The sequence below is a fragment of the Macaca nemestrina genome, chromosome 5 (genome assembly GCF_043159975.1).
Source record: "Macaca nemestrina isolate mMacNem1 chromosome 5, mMacNem.hap1, whole genome shotgun sequence".
NCBI lineage: Eukaryota > Metazoa > Chordata > Mammalia > Primates > Cercopithecidae > Macaca > Macaca nemestrina.
In genome coordinates, this window is record NC_092129.1 from 66,006,816 (window position 1) to 66,025,152 (window position 18,337).

General features: G+C 37.3%; 1 protein-coding gene across 3 annotated transcripts in view; it reads left to right on the forward strand.

The window, feature by feature from the left end:
- The first annotated feature begins 809 nt into the window (after nt 1-809).
- Nucleotides 810-18,337, forward strand: part of LOC105488989 (syntaxin binding protein 5) — a 196,167-nt gene continuing 178,639 nt past the window's right edge. For 2 of the 3 annotated variants that reach the window (XR_011623431.1, XM_011753536.3), the window contains exons 1-2: nt 810-1,204; nt 2,495-2,592. Coding sequence is in view for 2 of the 3 variants with exons in the window: in XM_011753536.3 (XP_011751838.1) it covers nt 1,052-1,204; nt 2,495-2,592 (251 nt within the window). In the remaining variant the exon portion in view is untranslated. The remainder of the gene's footprint in view (nt 1,205-2,494; nt 2,593-18,337) is intronic. The other variant, XM_011753538.3, reaches the window with a different exon arrangement.

The following is an 18,337-nucleotide window of genomic DNA, read 5'->3' on the forward strand; positions in this document are numbered from 1 at the left end:
TTAGTCGTCAACATTTTTACTATGCCAGCTGCAAGAGAAGCAGCTGCATACTCTGGCAACTCGACTAGGGTGGGAGAAATTTAGCCAGCGTCTGGGATTTTCGCAGATAATTTAAGCCCCAGCTTCGCTCCCGCTGGGGGCTGGGGGCCTGCGGGGCCAGGGTGGGGGAACTGGGCTGTGGCGCGCATGCGCAGGTCCTGCAGCCCGGCTCTGGGGAGGCCCTGCTGCCGCCACCGCCGTGGCCCGCGCTGTAACCGCGGCTGCCGCTGCTGCTCGGGGCGGGCGTTGGTGTCGTGTGTCGAGGCGCCCTGTCAGGCGAGGGGGAGCAGCTGGGCGGGGAGAGCCGACTGCCGCGGCGGCGCCTGAGGAACGCAGCCGGGCTCGGGAGCGGCGAGGGCGGGCCGGTCCAGCGGCGGAGGAGCGAGGCGGAGCGAGGCAGAGCGAGGCAGGCGGCGCGGGGACCCACCCCAGGCGCCTAGTGTGCGAGGCCGGGCGGGCAGCGGCTGGGAGGCCGAGCGGCGGCCGCGGACAGAGCGCCGGCGACCCCCGGGAGGAGGAGAAGGAGCCGGAGGACGCCCGAGGGACTGCGGGGCCGGGGCAGGCGAGCAGCGGCGCGGCCGCGGGCCATGGACGCGGCGGCGACGGTGGCGGCGGCGGGGGCGAGCCGGGGCGGCGGCGCGGCGCAGAGTCCGCCCGCGGCCAGGTGAGGCTGGGCTGAGCGGGCTCGGGCGCCGCCGCCACTGCTGCTGCTGCCTGGCCGCGGAGCGAGGAGGCGGCGGCGGCGGCTGAAGCGGCGCCGCAGCAGCCGCGCCAAGCAGCGGCGGCCTCGGAGGAAGAGGGGTCGCCGCCCGGGGTTCTTGCGGCCGCCTCTCTTGTCGTCGCAGTATTTCCTGTTCGGATTATCTTTTGCTTCCCTCCAGCTGCCTCCTTGCCCTTACACTCCCACTCCTTCGTTTCCGCGGTCGAAACTGCCCTCGGCCCCGGGTAGTCTCCCCCGTCTGGGGACCCCCGTGCCTCCCCTCCCGGGCTGCGGGGGAGCCCCTCCGAGACCATGAGGAAATTCAACATCAGGAAGGTGCTGGACGGCCTGACCGCCAGCTCGTCCTCGGCGTCGCAGCAGCAGCAGCAGCAGCAGCATCCGCCTGGGAACCGGGAGCCGGAGATCCAGGAAACGCTCCAGTCCGAGCACTTTCAGCTCTGCAAGGTGAACGGAGCGCGCAGCCCCGCGACGCCGTCATTGAAAAATTGGGGTTGTTTTAAGGGGGCTACTCGGGCTTTACATGGGAATGCAAGGGAAGAGAACGCCAGTAATAATAATAACTCTAATAAAATGCTCGCTCCTCCCCTGGCAAACCTTTCTTCGGTGGGTTATTTTGGAGATTGATACCTTTACTCCTCGTTGATTTTTCTCTCTTCCCTTTGCACATGCAGCAGTCAGTTCAAGGTTGCTTCAAACTATTATCCGACCCTTAATTTGTATTCTGACACTGCCAGTAATAACCTGGAAGTTTTTATATTCAAGCGTTTTAATATGATTCACCAACTTCGAAGTTTCCTTTGGAAACGGTGTCTAATGAATGTTGTTTATCAAAAAGCCAAACCTGTTCTACCACACCTTTGCTCATCACTTTTCCCTTAAAATGTGGTGAGTGGCTTACGATATGAAATCGTAGGGTTCTTTTTGTCATTGTTTGTTAAAAAGTTAGTACTGAGATTTTTGCCTGTTATTGGCACGATGATTGCCATAGCGTTCTGTAATTCAGAAAGAATGATGCAGCGAATTAATTCACCAGCTGCTTAATAAGAAACACAAACTTGTCTCGGTATTAATACCTGCCTTTCTCTTAAATAGCTATGTATTTGTATGTCAGAGTTTCTTAAAAGTGTGTGTGTGTGTGTGTGTGTGTGTGTGTGTGTGTGTGTGTGTATGTCTAATGCCCTAAAATGATTATGGCCTTAATAGTAAATTGCAAAAATATATGTTGTACTCATCTTCGTTCTGTTACAAGTGTAAAATGTTGAGATAGAGGTTTGATTATTGCTCTACTGAATGCTTGACTAAAGTAATTATATGACAGCTTTTCCTTAGAAGTACTTGCGTTAGCATCCAAATAAAATAATGATGAAATGAATACTGCCAAAATAAAGTATGAATTGCATTTAATGGGTTTACAGAATTTTGTACTATTGCAAACTTTAGTCATTTGGTGTCGAGGTAATAGTATGGAATATTAATAAAATATTTTCTTCTATGGAATACCAGTATGGAAAAGCGAAATTAAAGTATATCGCTGGACTAGGTTTTTGTTTCAGGTTCTATGTGAGTGACTTTGTGAGTGTAGGTTTCACTTATTTTTTTTAAAAGCAGTAAGTGCATGTGTATGTGTTTTGCATCAGTGGTAGTGGTTCTAAATTCTAACGCCTCTGTTGACTTTTCTATTTTTAAATTTCGCTTGCTGCCTTGGTTGCTGTGATGTCACTTGCCCATCCCTAGACTGTTCGCCATGGATTTCCCTATCAACCCTCAGCCCTGGCCTTTGATCCTGTACAGAAGATCCTGGCAGTGGGAACTCAGACTGGTGCTTTAAGGCTGTATCCTTTTTTTAATTTTATTTTTTAACTTCTACTTTTTTAACTTCTCCCCAGTCCTTCTGAGGATTAGTTCCAAAAGAAAATTTTTATTTTCCTGTTGGTGTGATCAGATATATACTATAAGAAATCATGTGTTGGCTTTTCCCTTGATTATAATTCAGCTTATATACTGCTGTGATGTTTCTCAGCTCTTCGTTTATAGTAGCTAAACATATATCCAAAGAGAGGTCTAAAGTTTTGTTATAATAACTATTTTATTTGTAAGGAGATAGAAGTTTATGAGGAAAAATATATCTGCTTATACTATTGGTCTGATGAATGGGGTATGTTAAGGATGAGATTTAAAGACAATTTAAAAAATATTATGCATGGTAGATATTGAACTTATGACCTATTCTAATAAATTGGAGATTGGATTTGAATCTGAATTTGGTTGTTTTTGACATGTCCGTGTAGAAAAATAATTAGCAGAAGATAAATGCAGCAAATTAATTTTCTATAAAGTTATAAATGGTTAATACTTCTACCATTTTTTAGAGCATTTTCTTGAAAAATGCATAGGGTTAAATTTATTTTCTTGATATATTTTTTCTCTCATAGTCTACATTTGTTACGTATTTGTAAAAACTGTTAGGTTATTATACATTAAACTACTAGTATAGAAAGAATTTTCCTGGTTATGTATGAACTATATTAGTTTTATCAAGCATTTTTTTCAAATACTTCAAAAGATTTTTTTCAAGATAATTTTTTAGTGAGAGCAGTACAGACTGCTCACTTTCTATTTTTATATTGAAATGTGTTTTCTTTTACTGTGACTTTGAAACATACTTAACCGAAATATATTCTTATTTTTAAACTTAATAAGATTTGAATTCATCTATCTGCAGGATATCTACTTCCTACATATTAATGAGTAATGTGTTGGTGATAAATAGAAAAATAAAGTCACTAGATGATCTCAATAGACATTATTATTGTCCAAAAAAAAAAAAGGAAGAAAAGAAAGAAAAGAAATATGGGATAAGGGAGGAGCTTTACCTCTTTGCATTTTAGATTTTTCTGGTTCCTGAGAAGGAGCGAGGGAATCTGCATTTGAGTTAAACATGTGCCAGGCATTTTACTTACATTTTAAAGTCATTATTTCAAAGAAGTACTATGTGATACAGATATATATACACATATATATATAAAGATAATGCCTCAAGTTTTATTTGTGATTTAATGTGCTGTCTTCAAAATGCTAATAGAAGTTTTAGGATGGACTATTGAATTGTGTTACTAAGTGAAGTCTACTATATATAGTAAATACTATGCAGTCATACCTATATAAGCGATAAAATCTGACCAGGCTAGATCTGAATCTGTTAATTTCTGAGACAGTATGTCTCAAGTGCTCTTGCCCAAATATCTAGATGGTTATGACCAGAATATTTTTTGGCTTCAATTGTTTAGGTATATTTATTCCTGAACTCAATGATCAAGACCATCCAGTTTAGGGTTGTTGTGTGAAGATGGGAATGAAGTTATTTTGTCAGTGTGGGTCCTGAGTGTTCAGCAAAACTATAGTAGACAAGACTAGTATAGCGTTGGATCTAGATGCATTCTTTGGAACTGAAAGCAGTTTCTTTTTTTTCCCAGCAAAAGAATCGCATAACTGGACTAGAAGAAGGAAAGTGAAGTTGAATTAAATAAGCTATTTTTCCATTATTTTGCTTTTCTTTAAAATGAGTTTAGGTTTTACTGTTTTCCCAGTGTGGTCTCGACATTCTTTTGGTAAATAACCTTTTTTCCTTGTAACAGCCAAACTAGCCCTTTTATAATTTAGTGTAATTATAAGTGAGTACCACCAGCAGGGCTGATTTTATAAAACCAGATTCTTAGACAACACTTTTACCCTAATGCTTTTGAGTAATTGATATGGCACAAAAGGTGTAAATTGTTAGGCCTAGTGCTAATTGCCAATTAAAATCAAGGATCAGGTGACCAAAAATATCGCTTGTCTATGACTTTTGGTATACTTTTTATAGTTAAATATGTGAATAAAAGTGAACCTGTAATTACAGTTTGCAATTATACTCTAAAATGTTTTTAGAACCTCCTTAGTAAGAAGGAAGTCTGGAAAACTATTTACCAAATTACTTTCTACTTTGCCTTTTTATGAGATTTCTATGAACATTCCAGAGTGATAAATTGGCTTGCTTGCCAGTAATACCACCTAGTCATTCCTTCTGTTGAGTTTAAGTAGCAGATGAGCCATGAGCTTTATTTATTATGGTTCTGATTTATAGAAAGTGACTAAGCCCTTTTTATTTTATCTCATTTTCCATATATGTGCTTTAAGATATATGTTAGTATCTTTTTCTTTGTTATTTTTGAAACTAGACACCTGAATTCCAAATCTCCACATTGGTTTAACGTGCAGATTTACTACAAGTGTGTATATATTAACTTGGAGCTTTCGTAGATTTTCCTATTGTAATTGGTTTCTTTTGATCCTTTATTCTCTTCTTATATTAGACTCTTGTAATCTGTAACACAATTATCCTAAAAAGTTATCACATTTTACAGCAGAAAATGGACTTCTAGATAAAGTATTTTCCTTGCAGATTGAAAAGTAGGCGATGTTTTTAGAAGATTAGGCTATTACAATTCCAAATGTATATGTAGTTTAACTGATGAATGTCATCCTAAATGTCAGAAGACTTTACTAAATTGATTTATTTACTCTGGGTTAAAACCAAAAAACCAGACAAGAAAGGTATAACTGATAGCTAATGTTTGTAGACAAGGATTAATGAAAAATCTGAATCCTTTAATAAGATAAATAATGAGGCAAAATAAATTAAATGTATTTGCTACATTAATGTATAGCAAATGACAGATGATATAAATCTGCTGAATGCTAAACCTTCTTGGCTTCTGGAGAGAATATGAGATTGAAGAATGAAGGTATTTTTAATAATGCTATTGTCTTTATCTAGACTTCTGATTTACTACTAAAATTTCAAATTGCTTCATACTGTAATGTAATCATGGGTTACCCTGATATTATTTTTAAAATAAATTTTTTTCTAAACACAATGAGATCATTTTATATGTGAATATTTCAAGGACTGAGCAGAAAAATGGAATTTCAGGTTTACTGAACTTGTGTAAAAATTTGAGGTTTAAAAATGAATTGTCAAATTATTATGGAAGAACCTCATTCATTGTCTTCTTGACTGGTGGAAAATACAGTGATATAGACAATCTCTATTTTGACCTGGCATGGATTGTCTTTTATAATGCAGAGTAATGTTGCTGGAGACAGGCTTACAAAATGATTTTTTTACCTTAGAGTTGATTTAACAAGCACTTGAGTGTCAGACAACATTAGATTATAAATTGTGGCCTGAATTCTGGTTCCTCTCTTTCCACTAAATAATTACATGTCCTTGAATTAGTTTTTTTTCCTTACTATAAAAATGAAGGTGCAGTATTAAATGATTTCTTCAAGGAAAAATTTTATGATTTCAAGTAGCTATGTATTCTTCTAGAGGAGTAATACAAAAGAAATGAAAATGTGGTCCTTCTCTTCAAAAAGTTTCCAGTTCTAACCGAAGGACTGGAACTAAATAAGCAGTCGAAATTAGAGAATTATTTGGGGCTCTACTGACATTACACAAAGTCAGGTTACATGTAAATTTGTTGCATTTGATGAACATTTCTATACATGGGTAAATAAGGATTCAGAATGACAGAGAGGAAGGAGTGGGAAAATTATTCTAGGCAAGGAAAACAGTATGGGCAAAAGCATGGAAAAGGGAATTATGCTAGTTTGGAGGAATACTAAAAGAGGCTGGTTGGAATAAATGAGTTAGCAGGAGAAATAAGGAGGCTGTTGAGGGTCTTGAATATTAACCTGAGATATCTGCATGATGTTCAGTTAGGAATTATAGTTATGTAATAGGAGATGCTGACAGGAAGAAAGTGTGATTTTTTAGCATGATTAGTGGTGTAGTGGTATAGATGAAAAGAATGGACCAAGTGAACCTCACAGAAAACTATTAATCCATATAGGTAGTAAAGTGGATCCAAAACAGGGGTGGCAGAATGGGAAGTGGAGAAGGGCATGACTTGTTTGTATAAAATCTTAGGGAGTAACTAAAGATGATAAGGTTTTGCAAGTAAAGTAATGAGGCAATTACAAGCGAAGTGAAAAACTTGGCAAAGAAGTGGCAGAGAAATGTTGAGTTGAAATTATGTTATCTTTAACTTTTATTGTGTTATCATTTTGAGAGAGGAGCCTAGACTTCCTATTTTAATGTGAGAATTTGATATACTTTTACTGTTTGGTTTTGGTTTTTTTGGCTGGTCCTTGGTGATTTCCAGGATTTTGTTATTGAATTTATGTTTAAAGTCATTAGTAGCTGTTTGGCATTGTCCATTTATTTTCTGTCAGTGTTTCTCAAAGTCGTAGCTTTTTGGGCAGGATAATTCTGTGGGGTTGTCCAGTGCGTTGCAGGATATTTAATATCCTCGTCTCCCACCTACTAAATGCCCATGTTGCCTCCCCTGTCAATGTGGCAACCCAGACCCTCCAAAACACTTCCAGGTGCCCCTGTTTGGGCATTTAGCCCAAGTTCTTCACCAGTTGAATAAGAATAATAATGCTACCTGCCTTGTGAGGTTATTGTCACGGTTAAATCTACTAAAATGTGTGTGTGTAGCTTTTCCGATCATGAAGGGATATTTTGGTGGATACATGATTATTACATTTTATTATAATACGTGATTATTATTCATATGAGAGTTTTTCTGTGGCTTTAATTTTCAGGTCCGTCATTTCTCTCAGTGAATACTGAGTGGCAACTGTGTAGGAAGGCCTCCATTTCATTAATTTTTGTAGCTAATACAAACTTTGAGGAAAAGATATTGAAAAGCACTGTTCTTTTCTTTGAGTTTGTTTTTAAAATGGTTGTGTTCGGCCGGGCATGGTGGCTCACGCCTGTAATCCCAGCACTTTGGGAGGCCAAGGCAGGTGGGTCACGAGGTCAGGTGTTTGAGAACAGCCTGACCAACATGGTGAAACCCCATCTCTACTAAAGACACAAAAATTACCCTGGCATGGTGGTGTGTGCCTATAATCCCAGCTGCTCAGGAGGCTGAGGCAGGAGAATCGCTTGAATCTGGGAGGTGGAGGTTACAGTGAGCCAAGATTGTGCCACTGCACTGCAGCCTGGGCGACACAGCAGGACTCCATCTCAAAAAAAAAAGGTTATGTTCTTCTCAACCACAAGTTTTCAAAATTGCGACTTAGATTAATGTGTGTGAAAGTTTCTCACATATAGTAAATGCTAAATTGATTAATGACTTTCTGTACAGTACTTATAAGATAGCATTAGAATATTTTGACTTGCTACTTTATTCTATAAAACATAATTATGCTATGAAAAAAATTGGAAATGATTTTCGTTTGAAATAGGCTAAAAGTAAAATAATTAGTTTAGAATTTAGCCAGTGTTTTTTCTTGTTTGTTTATTTGTTGTTTTTTTTTTTGAGTCAGGGTCTCACTCTGTTACCCTGGCGTGCAGTAGCAGGATTATAGCTCACTTCAACCTCCACCTTCTGGGCTTAAGCAATCCTCCCATCTTGGCCTACCAAGTATTTGGGACCAGAGGTGTGTGCCACCATTATTTTGTTTTATTTTTGGCGGAGACAGAGTTTCACTGTATTGTCCAGGCTGGTCTTGAACTCCTGAGCTCAACTTGCCAAAGTGCTGGGATTACAGGCATGAGCCACCACGCCAGATTTTTGTCCACTCTTCTCCCTCCCCATCATTTTTGTTCATAACCGCTTTCCTCCTCCTCCATCCTTTTTGTTCATGGAAGAGTTTTGGTCATTTGGAATTGTAGTTGTGCAGGAGACACAAGGAGCTTGAAATACTCAGCTCATATCTCAACTCTTAGCTCCTCATTCAAGAGGACATTGCATAAAAGGAAGAATGAGTGCTGTATCAGCTGTAAGTTGTGATTCTTAGCATAGACTACTGCAGCAGGAGGAATAGGCACATTTATTTCCGAACAACCAGAAATGGAATCTGCTTGGAAACAGTTTATTTTGCAGTGGATTTCTTGTGGAGGGAAACAAATGTGATAAAAGCCATGGAATTGAAAATAATATGTTAACTATTGGAGAATCAAGTCTGTGTTTTGTAAGCCTTTCTGCTTTAAGTAAGATGAGTTTTTTTCTCTGTTGGATGTTCTCTTTGTTTTCTGTTTGGTTTTCAGTATGATTCATTTTAAATTACAATTTAATTTTGCCATCCTAAAGGAAAAAGTAAAGGCACTTTGGAAGAATTACCATTACCTTATTATTAGGAGATTCTTGTTCTAATAATCTTCAGACTTACTTTGTATAAGTGAACTAAAATCTCTGTGCTTCAGTTTCCTTTCTTGTAAAATGAGGAAATTGGGATGTGTTATTTCCAAGAATCCTTCCAACTTTTGGATCTTAGAATTTCTTTTTCTGTGGGGGATTTAGGAATTCTTTGGACTGTGTTCCTGTAGAGGGATCTTCTGGTTGGTGGTTCTGAGTTCCTGTTAAAGAGAATGAAGTATTAGACTCCATACCATTGTGGCTCCCTCAGCTTTGTGTCCATTGACTACATTCATAATCCAAGTCAGTAGAAGCACAAGTGTAAACCTTTGTTTACAGGAGGGACCAGGAAAGAGCATGTGAATGAACTAATACAAATGTCTTTCTTGAAACAGTAGCTCACATTGAATACTAAGATGGTGGGTTGTAGCATTTTCTGTGTATAACAGATAAGGTTTCATTATGAAATAGGAAACCAGGACTTTTTTTTAATACTATTAACAAAATTTACCTTCTTTCTTGGTTGTTAAATGTCAGGATGTAAAATTAAAATAAATTAACTTAAGAATATTGAATTCCTGATCATATGATCTCATTAATCTTTAGAGATTTATTATAGAGACTATCTCCCTTGAATTGCTAGTATGTAATTTGAGTACTAAATTTGGTAATTGTATACTATAATAACTTAGAGTAATACTTGCTGGGCATTTACATGTAAGTAACTGGACTATAGGCTTGAGTATCACTAAATAAAAGATAAGATTAAGTGTTGGATCAATTTGGCTTTACTTTTATGTCCTGGAAGAGGCAATTATTTACAAGAAGAATTTTTTTCTTTTTTTTTTTTGAGATAAGGTTTCGCTCTGGAATACAGTGGCACAATCACAGGTCGCTGCAGCCTAGACCTCCCAGGCTCAATGATCTTCCTGCCTCAGCTTGCCAAATAGTTGGGACCACAGATGTGAGCCTCCTTACCTGGCTCACATAATTTTGTGTGTGTGTGTGTGTGTGTGCGTGTGTGTATTTTTTTTTCTTTTTCTTTTTCTTTTTTCTTTTTTGCAAAGATGGGGTCGTAGTATGTTGCTGAGGCTGGTCTCCTGGGCTCAAACTGGGATTAAAGATTATGAGCTACTGTGCCCAGCTACAAGAAGAAAATTAATAATTAGGATATCAGTAATATGGCAGTAATAATTAGTAATAATCAGAATGTGTATTTGTTTTCGATGTTTAAATGAGAGTTTCTTGAGCTGATTTGCTATATTAGCATCATCAAAAGGTATACTTGGTATTTTGGGATGGCAGATTAAGGAAATAGTTTTTGGTTTGACCTAAACAGATGTTTATCTGTTTAAGAGTATAACAGATTGATACAGAGAAAAGGGCATTTCACTATTAATACCTTTTAGATTTGCATTTGAATTAAGATCGATTTTAAACATATTGTAATTCTACAAAAGTTCTTGGGAAGCAAAACAAAGTGATTACTGACTTGATTTTTATGAAATAAACTAAGAGTTCATAAAACTATAATCATACAAAACTGCCAAAAGGTACTTGATACATTTCTCTTCCCTTAGTCATATGCAGCACACATTCTAAGGAGAAGTTATGGTACTTTCTGATTTAATTACTCAGACTTCCTGTAGAGACATTCAGGTTTCTATACAATTATTTTGTACTTTAATTTGAACACATTTCTGATCTTTATTAGCAGCCATAAAAATAAGGACTTTTTCATGATCTTCTATGTATCTGTATTATCATTTTAAAATAATTTAAGTGTAATGCCATCATCTACTTTCAGATTTAGCAATTCTAGTTGATTGGTTTAATCTCTTATTTTCCTCATATTTACTTTTAAATACATTTTGTACACCAGCTCTGTTTACCATGTAACTTATCTTTTTTCTTTTGGCCATGAGTGGAAGGTAAGCTGAGGTGAAGGCGGTAGGGGTAAGAATTGTTGACGCAGTTGGCCGCCTACAGTCAGTGTTCCGCAATGGCCATGTGTTTAGTGATCCTTAAGTCTAGAAGTCTAGAATAAACTTTTCTGTGTTTAAATAATTCTTATGTTTAAAACCCAGTGTCTTTGTCTTTGTGACATATGTTTTGGTTTGATTCCATCCCCGCTTCTAACCTATTTAGCCATATTTTTCTTAGATGAGCCTTTAAGATTTTGATTTCTATATTGCCATTTCTTTATAAGTAATATGTGACATTAAATGTCTAAAAATAGACCTTTTGGAAGTTATAGCTGTAATATGGAGTGGCATTTTCTTTTAAAATAACCTATGAAGAATGTTACAGGATATGACAAGATACAGTGCAGTCCAAAGTAATGCAAATCAGCAAAATCAGCCAGTATCGTCTCCTTTATCAAGAGTCCAGAAATTAGATAGTAGGAGTGTATAAATTATAAAATCAAGACGAGGGAACATACGGATTCCTAAATGATCAACTTTATGTCCTTCAGTAAGGATCATAGGGTGGATGAGTATGTGTGTGTGCGCAGACATTTAAAGAAGATCTAAGTCTTTAGGAGTCAGCGAACATTTCCTACATAAGGCTGGATAGCAAATTATGGTAGGCTTTGTGGTCTCTGTGACAGCTGCTAAGCTCTGCTTATATGTAGCACAATGCAACCAAAAACAATATCTGAAGAATAAGTGTGCGTCAATAAAACTTTATTTATAAAATCAAGCAGTTGGCTGGATTTGGTCCACAGGCCAAAGTTTGCCAATCTCTGCCTTAGTTTATCAGCCTGGCTTGTTTTTAAAGGATATGCAGAGAAGAATGTTCAGTAAGAAATACATTTTTATGTTTAAATTTCATTAATAGCACTTGCTGCTAGTTGAAATTTCATCACAAATAAAAGAGTCCTAAAAAGAATCAGTAATTTTTTTTTTTTTTTTTTTTTGAGACAAGATCTGGCTCCGTTGCCCAGGTAGAGTATAGTGGTGCTATCTGGGCTCACTACAGCCTCTGCCTCCCAGGCTCAAGGGATCCTCCCACCTCAGTCCCCCAAGTAGCTGGGACTCCAGGCGCCTGCCACCACGCCTGGCTAGTTTTTGTATTTTTTTTGTAGAGACGAGGTTTTGTCATTTTGCCCAGGCTGGTCTTGAACTCGTGAGCTCAAGCCATCCACCCACCTCAGCCTCCTAGAGTACTTGCATTATAGGCGTGAGCCACTGCGCCTAGCCAAGAATCAGTAATTTTTAATAATACACAGTAACTCTATATATCAAGGTAGATTATTTTTATAGTTTCTTTTTTAATCTTGTGAGAGGGGTGTTATCTCTATTGAATTATGATTAGTATAATAATAAAGGTAGCTTAATTAGGCTGGGTGCGGTGGCTCACGCCTGTTATCCCAGCACTTTGGGAGGCCGAGGCAGGCAGATCATGATGTCAGGAGATCCAGAGGATACTGGCTAGCACGGTGAAACCCCGTCTCTACTAAAAAACACACACACACACACACACACACACACACACACACACACACATCTCTACTAAAAAACACACACACACACACACACACACACACACACACACACACACACACACACACACACACACACACACACACACACACTTAGCCGGGAGTGGTGGCAGGTGCCTGGAGTCTCAGCTACTTGGGAGGCTGAGGCAGGAGAATGGCATGAACCCGGGAGGCAGAGCTTGCAGTGAGCTGAGATCCAGCCACTGCACTCCAGCCTGGGTGACAGAGGGAGACTCTGTCTCAAAAAAAAAAAAAAAAAAGTAGCTTAATTAGGCATCCTTTGAGGGTAGTTTAATGATTAGCTCAATTATTGAAGTGCTTAGCTTGACTTCCTAATTTTAATTAAAAATATACTTGCCTTGTAGCTTTTTCTTAATATCTTTCTTAATATCATATACATATGTGTAGTACATTTTGATAGATGCCTTTAAAGATAAAAGTGAATGTAAACATTTTATTAAAATATTGTGGCTTCTTTGATGTTACAGATGTTTGTCAAAAATAACTGGGAAAAAAACTACCTGAAAAATGAAAAATGTATTTTTAAAAAATTCATGGCTGGGAACAGTTGCTCACGCCTGTAATCCCAGCTTTGGGAGGCTGAGGCAGGCGGATCACCTGAGGTCGGGAGTTCGAGACCAGCCTGACCAACATGGTGAAACACCGTCTCTACTAAAAATACAAAAATTAGCCAAGCGTGGTGGCAGGTGCCTGTAATCCCAGCTACTCGGGAGGCTGTGGCAGGAGAATCACTTGAACCCGGGAGGCGGAGGTTGCAGTGAGCTGAGATCGTGCCACTGCACTCCAGCCTGGGTGATAGAGTGAGACTCCATTTCAAAACCAAAAAACAAAACAAACAGACAAAAAATTCACAAGGCTCCTAGAAGAAAATTCAGATTTTTGGCCACTTTCTTTAGAATCAGATATATTACATGCTTCTTGTTGGAAAGAACATACATGGTAATTTAATTGGAAACTGAAATTATATCTACTTTTTGAAAATATTTAATAGTTGCCCACTGACCACTTTTTGCATTTTTCCAGTAGCAGTAAATAAAAATATAATTTTATTTAGTAAATGAGGCTAATTTTTACTTGATTTCATTTCTCCAACTAGTATTCTTTTGGAAGTATATGTAAATATATATATGACAAATGAAATAACATGCTGAGCATATTTCTTTATATTTATTGGAGCTATGATTTTAACGTGAACATTCACCTAGCAAGATTTTTAAATAAAAAGTAGCTGTTAATTTTTGTTTTATATTAATCTTCATTTGAAAAATAAGGTTTGCTTTATACAGCTTGTTATTTGTAAAAGATATGATGAGTCCTAGAACTTACATGGTAGTTATTGTTAAACATCAAGTTTTAAACAGTTGGAGGTGTTTTAATAATAGTGTTTGGTCTTGTTTTTTTTTTTTTTTTTCCCCAAATAAGTGCAGTCTGGAACTTTTGAAGCTTTTCCTGGTGAAGTTGTTTGTTGAAGAGTGCTTAATCCTGCTCTTTCTTGAAAGTACATAGTCTTTTCTTGTGATAGCAGTACCTCTGCTTTTTCACAGCAGCACTCTGTCAGAGGTGACTATAAATCTGGCGGCATCAGCTATTGCAGTACTTTCTGCTAAATGTTTTTCCTTTTGTGTGTTTGTCTCTTTTTGTCTTTTGAAAAGGAGAAGAGTTGAAACAGATTTTTTCCATCTGTGCTTTTTTGCACTGTATTTTTCATAATGTGTTGTATTTTTCTTTTAAAATTAACTGAACATAGTTGAGAAAAGAACTTAGCCATTAGGCATCTGGGAATGGATGCTGGGATAAAAAGCTGTTTTTACTTACATGTGAGAATTTACATTCTTTCTTGTTCATTTAACCCAGACCACTCTTGTTTATGACTACATAGTAAATAGTAGTTTGAGCAAGTGATTCCTTTAAAAGTATATTTGTATATCAAAAACCATTCTAAGTAATTGCCTGTGATAATAAATATAATTCATTTTTGCCTCTTCAAAAATAGTCCTAACTCCAAAACAGTGAATGTTAAGAATGATTGTTTTCAACCACTCTAATTTGTTTACAAATAATAATAAATTTCTTACTAAAAATAATAGTGGAAGGAGATAACTAGAGGCCTATTCCAACCCAGTGAATACTATAATTACATATTAGTCTGAATGCTGCAATTTTCTGTTGTAGTGCTTGTTTTATTCGCATTAAAAGAAAGCAGTTGACCGACCTAAGTTTTCAGATCCTGTTGGACATTTGTAAAATGTTACAATTGTCTTGACTTAAAGTTTTAAATGTTGATGTACACATTTTTTCATGGTTATTCTTAGCATTTTGTTAAATTTTTACAGCAGAAATAGTTCATTTTGTAGTTTTACTTAAATGAGATTAGCAGAATATTAGCATTGAGTAAGCAGTAAAAATTAATTTTGCCTACTCTTATTATCTTGATGATGTGGCTATCTTCATTTTTAATATATTTTCTAAACAGACTTCATTTTTTAGTGCAGTTTTAGGTTCATAGCAAAAATAAATGGAGGGTACAGAGATATTCTATATACTGCCTGTCCCAAAACATTTGTAACCTTCTCCATTATCAGCAGAGTGGTACACTGAATCTACATTGACACATCACTTTCATCCAAAGTCTTTATGATAGGGTTCATTCTTTGTACAATTTATGAGTTTAGACAAATATAATTACATGTCTTTCATCATTATAATATCATGCAGAATATTCTCATGTCCAGAGTTTTGTGCTGTTCCTCATGTAGATCTTGTACGTATTTGTTAGATTTATATTTAAGTATTTCATTTTTTGGGGTGCTAATATAAATTTCAAATAATTTCAGATTAATTATTTCAAATTCCACTGGTTCTTTTGTGGTATATAAGGAAGGCACTGACCTTTTTTTTTTTTTCTTTTTTAGAGACAGGATCTTGCCCTGTTTCCCAGGCTGGAGTGTGGTGGCACAAACACAGCTCACTGCATCCTCAACCTCCTGGGTTCAAGCAATCTTTCTACCTCAGCCTCCTGAGTAATGGGGACCACAGGTGCACACCACCACACGCAACTAATTTTTACGTTTGTTGTAGAGACAGGGTTTTGGCATGTCAGCCAGGCTTGTCTTGAACTCCTGGACTCCAGTGATCTTACCTCCCAAAGTACTGGGGTTTACAGGCATGAGCCACTGCGCCTGAGTGTGAATGAGTTTTATATGTTAAGCTTGCATATCCTGGCCGCTTTGCTATAGTCACATATTGGTTGCAGGAGTTTTTCTGTTGATTCTTTCTGATAGCTGCGTAGTTGATCATGTTATCAGTGAACAAAGACAGTTTTCTTTCTTTCTTCCTAATCTATCTGTATACATTTTATTTCCTTTGCTCATTGCATTAGCTGGTGCTCCCATTACAGTGTTGAAAGGTGTGATAAGAGGGATATCCTTGCCTTGTTTCTGATTGCAGTGGAGAAACTTCGAGTGTCTTGCTATTAAGTGTGTTATCTGTAGGTTTTATGTAGATGTTCTTTATCAAGTTGAGGAACTTCCCCTGTATTCCTAGTTTACTGACAGTGTTTATCTGGAATGAGTGTTGGATTTTCTGCATCAGTTGATATAATCATGTGATTTTTCTTTTTTAACCTGTTAATGTAATGGATTACATTAATTGGTTTTCAAATGTTGAACTAGACTTGCATACCTGGTATAAATCTCATTTGGTCATACTGTGTGATTCTTTTTATACATTATTGAATTCAGTTTGGTAAAATTTTATTGAGAATTTTTGCATGCATCTTCATGAGAGGGATTGATCTTAGTTTTCTTTTCTCGTAGTGCCTTTGGTATTTGTATTAGTGTAATGCTGGGCTAATAAAATGAGTTAGAATATATTTCCTCTGCTTTTGTCTTCTGAAAGAGACTAGAAATTTGGCATAATTCACCAGTTAACCCATCTGGTCCTGGTACTTTCTGTTTTGGGAATCTATTAATTGATTCAGTTTCTTTAATGTATACAGGCCTATTCAGATTGTCTCTTTCTTCTTGTGTGACTTTTGGTAGGTTGTATCTTTCAAGGAGTTGGTCCATTTCATCTGTGCCATCAAAATTGTGGGCATAGATTTGTTTTTAGTATTCCTTTATTATCCTTTTAATGTCCATGGAAATTAAAGTGATGTCCGTCTTTCATTTCTGATGTTAGTAATTTGTGTCCCCTCTCCTTTTTCCTTAGCCTGGCTAGAAGCTTATTGATTTTTTTTTTGAAGGAAGCAGCTTTTAGTTTTGTTGATTTTTCTCCTTTGATCTCTTGTATTCAGTTTCACTGATGTCTTTCTTAACTGTCATTATTTATTTTCTTCTGCTTACTTTGGATTCAGTTTCCTCCTCTTTTTGTAGTTTCTTAAAGTGGAAATGATTGATTTTAGCTGTTTCTTCTTTAATATATATGAATTGAATGGTATACATTCCCTTTAAGTACTATTTTCTGTGTTTCCCACAAATTTTGATAAGTTGTTTTCATTTTTATTTAGTTCAAAACATTTAAAAATTTTTCTCGTAATATCTTTTTTGACCCAAGTGTTACTAGAATTGTTTTGTTTAATCTCCACATATTTTGGGATTTTCCAGCTCTTTTTGTTATCAATTTTTAGTTTACTTCCATTGTGTTCCAAGAGCTGCCATTGTATAATTTGTATTCTTTTAAATTTTTTGAGGTATATTTTATGGCACAGAATATAGTCTATCTTGGTTAATGTTCCATGCGAGTTTCAGAAGAATGTGTATTTTGCTGTTACTGGATAACGTAGACTGTAGATGTCCATTATATCTAGTTGGTAGAGGGTGGTGTTGAGTTCAGCTCTTTTGGCACTTTTTTTCTGCCTGCTGGATCTGTCCATTTCTGATAGAGGGATATTAAGGTTTACAACTGTAATAGTGGATTCATATATTTCTCCTTGCAGTTTTATGAGTTTTTGTCTCATATATTTTGACACTCTGTTCTTAGGCTCAAACACTTTAAGGATTGTTGTGCCTTCGTGGAGAATTGACTCTTTTTTCATTTTGTAATGCCCCTCTTTATCTCTGATAACTTTCCTTGGTCTGAAGTCTGTGTGTGAAATTAATATAGCTACTTTGCTTTCTTTTGTTAGTGATAGCATGGCATATCTTTCTTCATCTATTTATTTTTATCCTATATGTGTCTTTATATTTAAAGTGAATTTCTTACAGACAGCGTATATAGCTGGGTCTTAGTTTTAGACCCACTTTGATGATCTGTCTTTTAATTGGTGTATTTAAGCCATTGAAGTTTAAAGTGAATGTTGATATACTTTGAATAATACCTACCATATTTGTTACTGTTCTCTATTTGTTGCCCTTGTTTTTGTTTCTATTTTTGTTTCCCATTCTTTTTATGCCTCTTGTGGTTTTAATTGAGCATTTTATATGGTTCCACATTTTCTCTTCTTTCTTAGCATATCAGTTTCTTAGTGTATCAGTTATACTTTTTAAATTTTTTAAAATAGTTGCTCTAGAATATACAGTATACATTTAGAATTAATCTGGGTCTACTTTGAAAGAACACTATACTGCTTCACAGGTAATATGAGTACCTTATAATAACAAGAAGAAATTGTAATTCTTTTTTTTTTTTTTTTTGAGGCGGTGTCTCGCTCTGTCGCCCAGGCTGGAGTGCTGTGGCACGATCTCGGCTCACTGCAAGCTCCGCCTCCCGGGTTCATGCCATTCTCCTGCCTCAGCCTCCCGAGTATAGCTGGGACTATAGGCCCCTGCCACCACGACCGGCTAATTTTTTGTATTTTTAGTAGAGATGGAGTTTCACCGTGTTAGCCAGGATGGTCTCGATCTCCTGACCTCGTGATCC